The sequence below is a fragment of the Meriones unguiculatus genome, chromosome 17, assembly GCF_030254825.1.
Source record: "Meriones unguiculatus strain TT.TT164.6M chromosome 17, Bangor_MerUng_6.1, whole genome shotgun sequence".
Lineage (NCBI taxonomy): Eukaryota > Metazoa > Chordata > Mammalia > Rodentia > Muridae > Meriones > Meriones unguiculatus.
The window spans coordinates 40,759,648-40,771,892 of record NC_083364.1 but is presented as its reverse complement, the minus strand read 5'-3'; the positions used below and the strand labels follow the sequence as shown (position 1 = coordinate 40,771,892).

The window sequence follows — 12,245 nt, the reverse complement described above, 5'->3', positions numbered from 1 at the left end:
GGGGATCAACGCCTTCTCCTTGCCTCCATGGGCACCCATAATACACCCAGGCGAGCACACACACACACACACACACACACACACACACTAAATACATCTTTAAAAAGATACTTATTTCATGTAAATATAGTCAAAAGTAGCAAGAACAAAAATAAGACAGAAATTATAGAGTGACCTGATCTATGACCATAAATGGTAAAGTTAAAAGTAAAATGTTAATTTAATTTACACATATATTAGGAAACCGAAATCCAAATCCAATGGAGTTGGCTTAACTCTGGAGTAAAAACAAACAAACAAACAAAAACAGTTCCTCTTTGTAACAACCAGTAAGGATATTTTTTTTGTTTGTCTTTTTAACAGCTAATGGAGAGAAGCCAGCTAATAATATATCAAAAATATAGAAATAGCATTTGATCAACTATATATTCATTAATGATTTAAAAGGCCATTTTGGCAAGAAATACGGGAGAAATTTCTTACCCTGACAATGGGCTCTGTCAAACCCTTACAGAAAAACAATATTTAATGATGAAACACCCGAGGATCCTATTAGAGCTGGGAACAGTATGGGAGATAATTTCTGCTATTACACAAGATGGCCCCGGAAGTCATAGATAATGCAGTAGGTAAGAGGGGAAAAAATAAATAAATAAATAAATAAATAAAGCATAGAAAACTGATAAGATTTAAGACATGCTTTATACTGGAACAAGAGCAGCAGTATATAAATTAATAATATTTCTACATTCTAGCGACAAGCAGTGATGTAAAAACAGAAACATTAGTAGTAAAACAATAACAATGGGATTTAACCTAATGGAAAGGGTTCTTTGTGGCAAACGTCACCAAACACAACTAAAGAACATAAAAGAAGACACAGGAGACATAAATGGTCGGGGATGGCAAGATACTCTGTCCCAGGAATGAATTCTTGAACCTCAACTCCTTTATATGGAGCTTGGCACCTTATCTCTAAAATGTATCCAAAGGAGAAGGAAAACAAAAACAAATGAGGCAGTTCTGGACACTGATGGAGTAGCGGGTCCTGGCCCCAGCGCCCGTAAAGCTGGTCTCACTGGTGCTGCCTGGAGAAGAAGAGAAAATCTTGTTCCAGTATGCTTCTGAATGTCCATCACAGCTTCCGAACACTGGAAAGGGAACACCACCACTTGTTAAAACGTAAGTGAGTTTTTGTTTTTTTCCAGGTCTGGTTTCTAGATCTTGGAGGATGTGAAGGAGGAAATTTTCAGGTCATTCTTTAACCTAGTGTTCAGGGTAATAGGGCCATTTTATACTCATGCTTTTGTTTTCCAAGCATGCAAGATTCTATAAGAAACCTTCCAGGGAACTGGGGTAATCATGCCTCCAAAGTGTCCCTGCCACAGCAATTCTGAATCTCCAAAAGCAGGAGCTTAGAAGCTTCACAATTTTTGGTCAGGGTGGCCACAGAGGCCCATGAGAAGAACCTCAAACCAACACAGGCTATTGCTACTGCCCTTGGTGCTCATGCAGACTAAATGGCAAGACCCCACAGCTGAAGAAAAGCACATGCTGTGGCTGTAGGGTATAGAGCAATCAAGCCGGACCTGAGCTGAAAGCTTCCCTTCTGCTGGCCAGTTTTCACAGTGTTGGAAGGTACTGGAGGGTAAGAGGTAGCAACAGTCTTACGGACCTTGTATGCTACAACACTGACCCACCTGGCAGTATGTGCCCACTGGTACACTACTGGATTGACTGTTCCTGGATTTGAGGTCTGGTATTGGAAGTCTCGTCAAAAGGGCATGCCACCCCCGTGGCCTGTGTCATACGGAAGAAGCTGCCACTGTTGATTTACTAAATGGGCATGTTGTGCTTGTCAAAGTGCCTTCTCAGGTCAATATTTGTGCTTATACTCACAGAATAGTGCTGCTCTAAGCCTTGGTTAGAGAAATTGTTTCCTCTTCCTCCTCCTCTTCTCCTCTGTCTGTCTCTCCCCCAACTCCCAGTGAGTGGTGGTTAATGTAGAGATTTGTAACCCATCAAGTGATTTGTTGAAGTGCTCATCACTAAATAGAGCATCTGTAGCACTCCCTCAAAAGCTCAGGAAACATCTCAGAGGAGCAGGTGAAGAGAAAGTAAGAGCCTTAGAAAGATCTAGAGTGCCTTCTGAGCATGAAATGGCCATTTCATCCATGAGCTCAGCAGCTGTGATTACCAGCATGGGGCCTGTACAAGACGGGGCCCTTCAGCCTTCTAGTACGGATGGGAGAAACACTCTTGAGGTCCTGGCTCTCCCCGAGGATTTAGAGTTGGTCAGCTATTGCTGGCGGAGGGACTCATGAGGCCCCGTTTCTCTCAGATGAGCTATGGCTGCTGAGGGAAGAGGAGGAATTTTCTTCAGCGATGTAACCACTGGTAGGTTGTCCGTGCTCTTCTTAATAACCCATGACCCATACCCCTGTAAGCAACCCAGTTAAACTCACTGGACCGTAAGTAAAAAGGACATGAAAGTAGAAGGGGGATGAGTTGGAAAAAGGAGTGGGAGTAGAAGGAGGACAAGAGAGAGTAACAGTGGGTTAATATGATCAAATATGTTATATACATATGTGAATATGTTGCGGTGAAACCATTATCGTGTATAATTTATGTTAACAGAGAAACTGAAAAAGTATCCATTGAAAGTATTATTCCAATGGGAATAATCAATATTTGAGGAATCAAAATATGTAAAACAGAACAGCATGTGATGCACAGTAAGCACTCAGTGAACTGTATGTATCTGTACACCAAAACAAAACTCCATGTCTTTAACAATCATCTTGAGTCATGTTTATGATAACTAAAAAGCACAGGAATAACCACTTAAACTCAAGCAAACATTTCACTTTAGTAAAGCTTCTCTCTCTCTCTCTCTCTCTCTCTCTCTCTCTCTCTCTCTCTCTCTCACACACCTTTTCAACTCTGTTAGCACGTCATTTGGACAGGGGTCTACTTTGCAAATACACTGCTCTGTCTGTTCTCCGAAGAATTGTCAGCTTCTGGGGAGAAAAAAAAATAACAAGAATCCAGGTTTCATTTCTTGTGTAATTTTTCTACTGAGCCGAGAAGGTTTGACGGAGACTGAGTGGTGTAAGGTATGCCTCACGCAGGGGTGCCTAATAAATATTTTAAAACAGTATTAAAGTGTTGAATAAATTCGACAGCAGTGTTGTCGCTCATCACTTTGGTGCCAACACTTTCTAAGTCCTGTCTCTGCCTAGCAACCATTCCCCCACGCACCTACATGTCTCCAGAAGGTTGAGCCAGTATGAAGCTTTTTTTTTTTTTTTTTTTTTAAAGCTGGCGTTATGGTGCCACTGTTTTTGAGGAGTGTTTTCTGGGCACCTAACGACCCTGCTGTGTGCCTGGAAGCTGCTTTCCCCTTTAGAGAGATTATGATGGCTACATGTGTTACCTTCCTTTCCTCTCCAGATCATCTCTCCTGTTTTTGTTCTCTGGAAGCAGAGGCTTCTGGTGTACCCCAGGCTGTCCTTGAGCTCACAGCTCCTGCCTCAGCCTCCCAAGCCTTGGGTTTATGGGTGTTAGTATCCCATTGCGTACTTCCCTATCTGTAAGGATGTCTTTCGCTTTCAGCACCTGAGGAGTGCTAAGGATCTAAGAGAGTTGTTTTGTTTTGTATTTTTGCATTTTAACTAAGATATTTCTTCACAAGTTTCATTCGTCATTATTTTCTGACCTGCTACAGGCAGCTAACAGTATTACTATTAAACGGTATTTCACATCTACACAATCCAAGCTTATACTTTGGTAGAGAAGAACCAACCTACCTGCATCTTAGGGTTAGAAGCCATCTGATACTGAAGACAAACTAAGTTCATTCCTATTTATGATTAAACCTGTTTCTCGAGGATTGGGCTGTGCCCCACCTGTGACCTTAACTACAAATGGTTTCTGTACTGCCTGTTCCAGGAAGGGCAATCACGTTTTTGTTTCCAAAGTTAACATCCATCTTACAAACCTACCTTTGTTTCAAAACGGTGGTTATGGCTACCTTGTTATGACTACCTGTTGGCTACCATCACCTCGCAATCATGTCCTGGTTTCAGGAGACCAACTTGCCATGCTTATGCTCTTCTGTAATCCCACCTGTTTTGTCCACGAAATCCCCCACTTAGAAACCCCATAATCCTGAGCTATAAAAGCCTTGTCTTCCTCACATCCAGGGCTTAGGGGGAGGCAGCCCCGTGTTCATGTGTACACGGGAAAAACAAAACAAACAAAAAAACCCTTGCTTTAATTAATTTGGCCATGACGATTTGGGTTGGTGGTCTCTCTTTCTCCTCCCATCTTTGGGATTAACAGTGGACTGAATCCTTACGTGGTAACCTAAAGAAAAGCTTTTTTTTTCTTTCCTTTTTGTTTGGGGGAGGGGGCGAAGCTAGAGAATGTAAAGGACCTGCATTTTTTTTTTTTTTTCTGTCTCATTTAAACCCCACAACTTTGCTAGGAATGCAGGGTCAAGGTCATTTCTCCAGGATAAGAAAAAGAAAACTTGGAGCCACTGATGACTTTCTGCAAGGTCACCCGGTCTGGATGAACCTACACCGAACAGCAGGACTTCGGGAGCCACAGCCAATCCAGTTTCCCAGTCTCCTCTAGTCCGCTTAACTTCAGGAAACCAGACCCGAAAGCAAGCAGCAGCAGAGACACAGGAGGCGAGCAGAGGACAGTGCGCACGCGCAGAACACGGGTAGCAAGGGGCGTGGAAGGCTGAACAAAGGCTCCGCCCCGCCTCGGGCTCCGCCCCTCCCGCTCCCCTTCCAGGGAGAGCGCGTTAGTCGCGCGCAGGCGCATTTCCTGATCCTGAAGGTCAACTTGAAGAGGGCAGCCCTCAGATCCGCGCAGGCGCAGACCGTGCCGGGAGCCAAGATGTCGGGCTCCAAGTATAAGCCGGCGCCTCTGGCCACCCTCCCTAGTACCCTCGACCCGGCTGAGTATGACGTGTCTTTGGAGACCCGAAGGCTGCAGGTCGAGCGCTTGAGCCTCAGGGCCCGGCTTAAACGAGAGTATCTGCTTCAGCTCAACGACCCCAATCGCCAAACGCTCATCGTGAGTGGGGCCGGGCGGGACTGCGGGCCGGGGCATCTCGCGTGGGTACACGCGGGGCCGCCCGGCTCCAATCCGTGTGCTGGCCACGGGCCCCTGGCCACGCAGCCCTTGGCCTTTGACCTCGGCTGTTGGCCCGGTGGTCAAGGGGATGGGCTCGGGCTGCAGACCCAGCTGGCCTTGCGTCCTGTCGTGACGGTTCCCCCCACCCCGACCCCCGATTTGGAGAAAGCTGTTAAAGTCTGCCTAGTCTCGGCCTTTCCGTCTGTGACCATAATGTGGTCCTTCGTTATCTTTTGAGGCGGATTAGCACGTGACAGATCGAGCGCAGTATCTTCCTTGTCAAGGTTCTCTCCCAAATGTACAGCCTATGAAGCTGTTTTGTGACTCTCAGCTCACAGCTCCCAAGGACACTTTTCCCCCGAGATAATGTAGGGGTTGTTCAAACTGAGTGTGTTCCAGAACCTAAAGCCTGATGAAGCATTCGGCTTTGGAATCAGACCACAGGGCCTCATATACTAACAAACTATGACCCCTGGGCAATTTACATCATCTCCTAAAACACAGTTCATCAATGTTCTCCCGGAAATGGTGTGCATTCGTCGTAGAGTTGTGAAGTCAAATGAGAAAGTGTGTAGCATCGCTGTGTAACACGGCAGTAAACTGATATTTTAACAATCTCCTTCGTAAGGCTGTCTAAATATCTCAAGTGGGGTATTTTTTAAATGAAGACTTCCCAACAGTTGCATACGTATTCTCTATAGAAACTTTAAAAGTTATAAAAACAACCAAGGGGAAGTTACATTGAGTGTCCAGATAGAGTACTAGGACTTGTTTCGTTTTTCTCTTTAACAACTTGGTCTCCGGGTGCCTCAGAACTCGCTGCCCTCCACTCACAGCTCCACATGCAGGATTACTGTCACTCAAAACCCATACCTGGCCTGAAAAACATTTTAAAAAAAAATGTATGTCACAGTCTTTCACAGAAGTAAGCTGTGTTACTTAGCTTTCTCCATGAGAAGACAGTATGGACAGACATATTGCTCATACAGATATTCCCAGTAGCAGGTCACAGGACTCAGTTTGAACCTTATAAGGTCTGTGTGACTCATAGCATTGTCTCACACGTAGTTGAATGTAATATCTCCAAGCAGGCCTTTGTTTACAGTGTAAAAGAGATACACCTGTCCTATTATATACACATAGTCGCCCTTGAGGCACTAGATATTATTATTATTGTTGTTATTAAGTAATTTAGGTTTCAGACAGGGTCTTGATACATAGCCTTGGCTATCCTAGAACTCACCATGTAGACCAGCCTGACCTTGAACTCACAGAGATCCACCTGCCTCTGCCTCCTGAGCGCTGACGTTATAGATGTGTATTGCAATGCCTGTCGTGTTTGCTTCATTATTATTATTATTATTATTTTAAGTAAATAGAATAAGTTTGAAACCCCAATTGTCTGTTTTTTGATCTCTGTATCCCAGAGCGGTTTCCATTTCTCGTCTCTAATAGAGATAATAATACCTGCCTCTTTAGCTGTTGCATTATTCATTTACCCACCAGACACGTGACTCCCTTTGTCTAATCTTTAGGAGTAACTGATTTGGTCAGAAATAACTTCTCAGGCTCTATAACGAGACTAGGCTGCCGAGGTAAGAGTGCAAAGCCAGCTGAAGTCCCTGGCCTTGTCGACTGGCTGCTTTGCTAGTGGGAGTGACAAACACTAAGTACGTTAAAAATCCATATCATTTAATGTGTGAAACAGTGGCACATGATTCAGAAAAAATAGGGTTGGGCTTAGCAATGTGTGTATAAGAGGGGAGGAAGCACCTGTTTGGAAAATGGCATCGGGTGTTTTATTTACTGTTTGTTTTGTAGTATCTGGGAGCAAATCCATGGTCTCACCTGGTAGGAAAGTGCTCTACCACCGAGCTACAATCCCAGCCTCGGAGCATGACATTTCAGTAAGGATCTGAACGAAGTGAACCAAAGGAGTTAGCTTGAGGGACGGAAGTAGCATGCTAAGCAGAAGAGACTAGAAGGGCAGGAGTATGCTTGGCAGCTCCAGTGTTTAGTATATTTCAGAATATGTTAGAGTCCTAGTACTGTGGAGGCTGAGCCAAGTTGGGGCCACAGAGAAATTTCCTTAAGCGCTCGTACACTTTCATTTTTGAAGAGACCATTATGCATAAAAGAGTGAAAGATGAGGGCAGAAAGACAAAACAAAAAGTGGTCAAAGAGCTCTCTAGAACTTGATCCCACAAGACCTTGTATGGCATTGTGAAGATTTTTACTGAGAAGTGAGCCATACCATGGAGACTTATAATTTAACAAAATCTCTTGGTTTATTTCTTTGAGAATGGTCTGGGAGGGAGGGAGGACAGAGCGACGTGAGCTTGGAGGCTTTGGCAGCAGTTAGATCTCTCAGTTGGTGCTGTGACAGTAGTTGTGGAGGTGGTAAGAAGTGACAAGTCCTGGACAGATAGTCAAAGCAGGTCCAGACAGGTTCATTGTCAGGTGGCTGTGGTGCGTGAGAAAAGGGAAAGATGGCGCCAAGGTCAACCAAGTTCCTTTACTAGAGGAATGTGAGAGGAGCGGTACAGTGGATGGAAAGGAATATATCGACACGTCGGTTTGGGGTACTTTGGGATGCCTGTGAAATGTTTGGGTATGTGCTCAGGTGGGTGGGTATTGAGTCCAACATGGAAGTCTGGCATAGAGGTAGAATGTTGGTGGCCATGACTGTAAGGGCTTAAAGCCATGTGACCGGATGGCATCTTTAATGGAGTGAACGTATGTAAGAGAGCCCTGCAAAAGCTGAGGCCCAGTGTTGAAAGATTGGGGGAGGGGGGAGGAAGGAAAAGAACAAAAGAGATGAAGAGAGAATGGGCAGAGAGGAGAAAACCGAAGCAGAGGCGGACTCAGAAAGCACTCAGGAGAGTTTTGAGGGCTTCATCACAGCGGAGGCTGCTGAAGTTTCACTGGACATTGGTGTCATGGAAAGCTGCCCCTCCCCCCTTATTAATTTATTTGTGTGTGTGCGTGTGTGTGTGTGTGTGTGTGTGTGTGTGTGTGTGTCCACTGTCTGCATTTCTGTATGTGTACTATATATGGGCCTACTGCCAGAAGAGGCCAGAAGTAGCCATTGGACCCCTTAGAACTAGCGTTAGGGATGGTTGTGAGCCACTGTTTGGGTGTGGGACCTGAATGCAGGTCCTTATCAAGAGCAACAACTAACTACTCTTAACCACAGAGCCATCTCTCCAGCCTCCTTCCCCTGGTTTTGATAAAGTTACTGGTATTTTTGTGAAAAGAAATGTCTGTTTCCGGAAGGCAGAGCAGTGATTGACTGGCAGTTTGAGCAGTCTCACTGTGTGGCATTCAGATACACACTTCAGCAGAAAAGCAGATACATCGATCCTTCCATCTTCTGGCCTTACTCTACTGTTTCCATTTGCAGTATGGAATAACAACACTGCAGAACCCTTCCACCTGAGTGTGGGATGATAATACTGTTTCTAGGGCAGCAGAAGGGTTTTCTTTGGTGTGTGTGTGTGTGTGTTAAAACCTTCTCTGACCAGTAGCGAGTAATTGCCCACATGGTTGAGGAATTTCGACCTGATCGAAAGGCTGGAAGCATCCCCACTCAAGGTTTTCTTACCTATGAGTTACAACTGGTCACCTCAGGGTCAAATTGCTGTAATTCAGTTTAGTTTGAAATGTAAATGTGACAGCTATTTCAGTCTTGCCAATCATGGCTGTTTGGTGTTGGTTAAGACCTTCGGGGTTCATGCTGCATACTGAAGACTAAAGCTGATTTTATTTGCTTATTTTAATCTGCCAGTTAATTGGAGAGAATAATTTCGTAGAATCACTTGGGAATTTAGCTAATTAAGTTTAATTATGTGTTTGGGGTAAATTTGCTATTCTTAGGAAATTCTTTTAGTGTAAGTATATTAAATTATTATTTTTTTCTTAACCAAGACAGGCTGAATATTTTTGACAACCTTTTTTCCCCCCAAGACTTAATGGTGTGGAAAGGAATAGTTTGTTTTCCAAACATCAGCCAAGTTAGTTTAGAAAGTTATAGCTGATGGTGAGAGGTATAGCTCAATGGTAGCATTCCTGCGCAATGCCCTTGCTTTGATCTTCAGAACCAAAAGAAAGCAAAAGCATATAATTCGGAGCCAGAGTACGCCTGCTTTCATCTTCCTGTGGCTGACTTAGCAGGGAAAGGCCAATTGTGACAGCATTAGAAAGGCTCCTAGGAACAAAATAGGAAGCTTGATAGAACATCTAAGGTCTCTTTTCATCAGGGCTGTGGTGTGGCTCCGATGGCCACTTCCAAGAGAGATGAGGTTAAGAATAATCTGAGAAGCAGTTCATGAAAGTGATGAAGGGGGAGAGATGGCTTCTCTGCTGGTTTAAAGTTAAGAATCTTAAATCATAGGTAAATAGAAAGCTGGAGGGGAGGGGAATAGCAGGATTTGAACAGCATCGGCAGACAGATTTTGGTCTGTGATCCCAGCACTTGGGAAGTTGAGATCGAGGCTAGCTTGGGCTACAGGTTAGCCAGGGCTACAGAGCAAAACCAAGAAAGAAAAGGACAAGGAAAAAAGAGGGAGGAGAGAAAGTTTTTTAGTACTAGAAACTAGTCAGGTGGGAGTGATGCACAGTCACATGATCCCAGACTTGGGAGGGAGCAGTCACAAAGCCAGAGGTCAGAGGCGCCCCCTGTGGTCCTCACAACAACCCTGATGAATTTCTTCCTCAACTTGTCCTCCTTAAGGTTGACACTTCTTTGTTTGTATTAATTTCAGGAAGATCCTGCTTTGCATCGTTGGACCTACGCAAGATCAGCAAATATTTATCCTAATTTCAGACCCACCCCCAAGAATTCACTTTTAGGAGCTCTGGCAGGATTTGGGCCCCTCCTCTTCTGGTATTTCATTTTCAAAACGGACAGGGTAAGTATTAGGGCCAGCCTGGTGTGAGAGGGCTCCTGGGTTCCAGCTGGCTTCCTGTGGTGATTGCTCCCAGCGTCCTCCACTGGAACGGCCCTGTGTTTACTCTTTCTAGCTTGTGTCTTTATTCCTTTTGGACTTTCAGTTTGACTTGATACTTTGTTAAAAACCATGGCAGCCTATGGGTCTTTCAGATTTAATGTATTGTCTATTCTGCAATTTTAAAAAAGGAATAGAATAGTGATAATTTAAGTTTATGAGATTAGAATATAGCTCATAAAAGTTTTCCTGTTTGTTTTTCCCCAGATTATATAAGGAAATGATAGTATTATTAGTAAGCAAATGAATGCTAAAATAGCTTTTTATTTTTTTTAAGTTACTTTTCTCATTAGAGGGTATAGAGACACCTGATTTTACTAAGACAGAATTGAGAAGGTCTCCCTGTCCGCCAGGCGGGCCTCAAGTTTAAGGTCTTTCTTGGGTCAGCCTCCTGGGCATTGGGATTATAGGAATGAGTCACGGTGCCTGGTTTAGAACTGAACTTCTTTGGTGATCGACCTTCAGACGTCTTGATGAAGTTCTTTAGTTCTTTAGAGATGATGTTTATTGGTCAAGCATTGACAGAGCTTGAGGCTCACCCAGCATGCTCTCTGTTGCTGAGTTCCTCTTGAGACATACTGCACCCTAGCATCGGAAGCAGAAGCATTGCAGGTCTCCATCATCTAAGGCCTGGCTGAGTGATCATAGAGGTGATCATAGAGAAGCTGCTGCGTTCAGGGTCACGGTTCTGGGCGCAGACCCGGGGCTTGTGTAGCCATCTAGACTGGAGGCCACATACCAGTCTTCATCATCAGCCAACCACCTGCTCTTTCATCAGAGAGCTCTAATCTTGTGATTGGTAAATTTGCCATGCTTTTTCCAGAAGTTATTTGCATTTGCTCTCACTGTCTGCTTTTGAAGCTAGGCCTGGTGCTTCCTGCCTGTAATCCTAGCCCTGCTGAGGCTGGAGGATCACCATGAGTTTGAGGCTAGGCTAAGGACTGAGTTCCATGCTAGCCTGGGCTGTAGGGTGGACCTCTGTCAAAACAAAATGGGGCAATTCCTTTCTGATCACTAAAGAACAGCTAATGTACAGTTTGAACAGTGGTGTTTTCTTACTGTCCTAACTTTATCGTCTTACTACTTCCTCAGGGTCCTTGGCTTTAGGGGATGGAATTGCAATTAAGTTTTGAGAATTTTTATTCTTGGTTTGCAGAGTTATTCCATGGCCATGCCAGATGCATTGCTTTTTAATATTTTGTCTGTTTTTGTTTTAATCTATACAGGACAGAAAGGAAAAACTTATCCAGGAAGGAAAAGTGGACCGAACATTCAACCTGTCCTGTTAAGTTTATCGAGGATGACTCTATTCTTGTATAAATAAATCTTCTGTTAGTCGCTGAACAGTCTCTTTTATTCTTGGGTTTATTGTTGAAGCATGTTAATGCCTGAAAAAACAGAAGCAAAAGTGGCTTGTGTTGAGCATCTGTGTGTCAGAATGATGGCCAGTATTTGCTGGATGTCGTAGAATCTTCTTTCTCGAGAGCCCAGCTTGACGAAGAAACATCTGTTCGTTCATTTAGCCTGTCATTCAGCAAATGAGTGTTAACCAAGGCCAGTTGATCTGTGTGCCGAGGGGATGATGGTTGGAGACGCAGAGTGCACGGCTCTGCTGGCCCACTTAGTGGCTGAGTGCTCCGCGGCCAGGACTCTAACACCCAAGTCCTTGTGCGGCCTCAGCCTGATTGGGAAGCACAGCAGAAGGGAACAGCCGGGTGAAACACAAAATAGAGACTTGGGGGAAGGAAGTGCTGATAAGAAAGTAGTTCTCTGTGGGAAGTTCGGGAGATGGCATCTGATTTGGTCTCTGAAGTTCCCGAGGCTGACAGGCTGACAGGAACATGAAAGAACAGGCCTGCTGAGCTTGTCTGACCTGCCTGCCCTCAGAGTAAGAAAGTGAGGATGGAGGTCATGCTGAGGAACAGAAGGATAACAGCTAAGGGCATAGGCTAGAAACCCAGCTTGCGCTGAAACCTAGCCGGGATTTAGCAGTTAGAATTCTGGTTTCCATTTTCTTTTTATAGCATGGAGATAGTAATGCCTTTCACCTCATAAATCCATGACGACAAAAGTGACATAGCATTAACC

At 44.4% G+C, this 12,245-nt stretch overlaps 1 protein-coding gene across 1 annotated transcript; it reads left to right on the top strand.

The window, feature by feature from the left end:
* The first annotated feature begins 4,842 nt into the window (after positions 1-4,842).
* Positions 4,843-11,501, top strand: Ndufb4 (NADH:ubiquinone oxidoreductase subunit B4). The gene is made up of 3 exons (XM_060370370.1): positions 4,843-5,091; positions 9,915-10,061; positions 11,384-11,501. Exons 1-3 carry the CDS (start codon positions 4,912-4,914, stop codon positions 11,444-11,446), a joined length of 390 nt encoding a protein of 129 aa, XP_060226353.1. The 5' UTR covers positions 4,843-4,911; the 3' UTR covers positions 11,447-11,501.
* The last annotated feature ends 744 nt before the right edge of the window (positions 11,502-12,245 follow it).

Bases quoted from the DNA above. Each gene is read 5' to 3' on its own strand.
- Ndufb4 (XM_060370370.1), top strand. From the start codon at position 4,912: ATGTCGGGCTCCAAGTATAAGCCGGCGCCTCTGGCCACCCTCCCTAGT. The intron at 5,092-9,914 runs GTGAGTGGGGCC...TATTAATTTCAG, and splicing joins CCAATCGCCAAACGCTCATC to GAAGATCCTGCTTTGCATCG. The intron at 10,062-11,383 runs GTAAGTATTAGG...TAATCTATACAG, and splicing joins TCATTTTCAAAACGGACAGG to GACAGAAAGGAAAAACTTAT.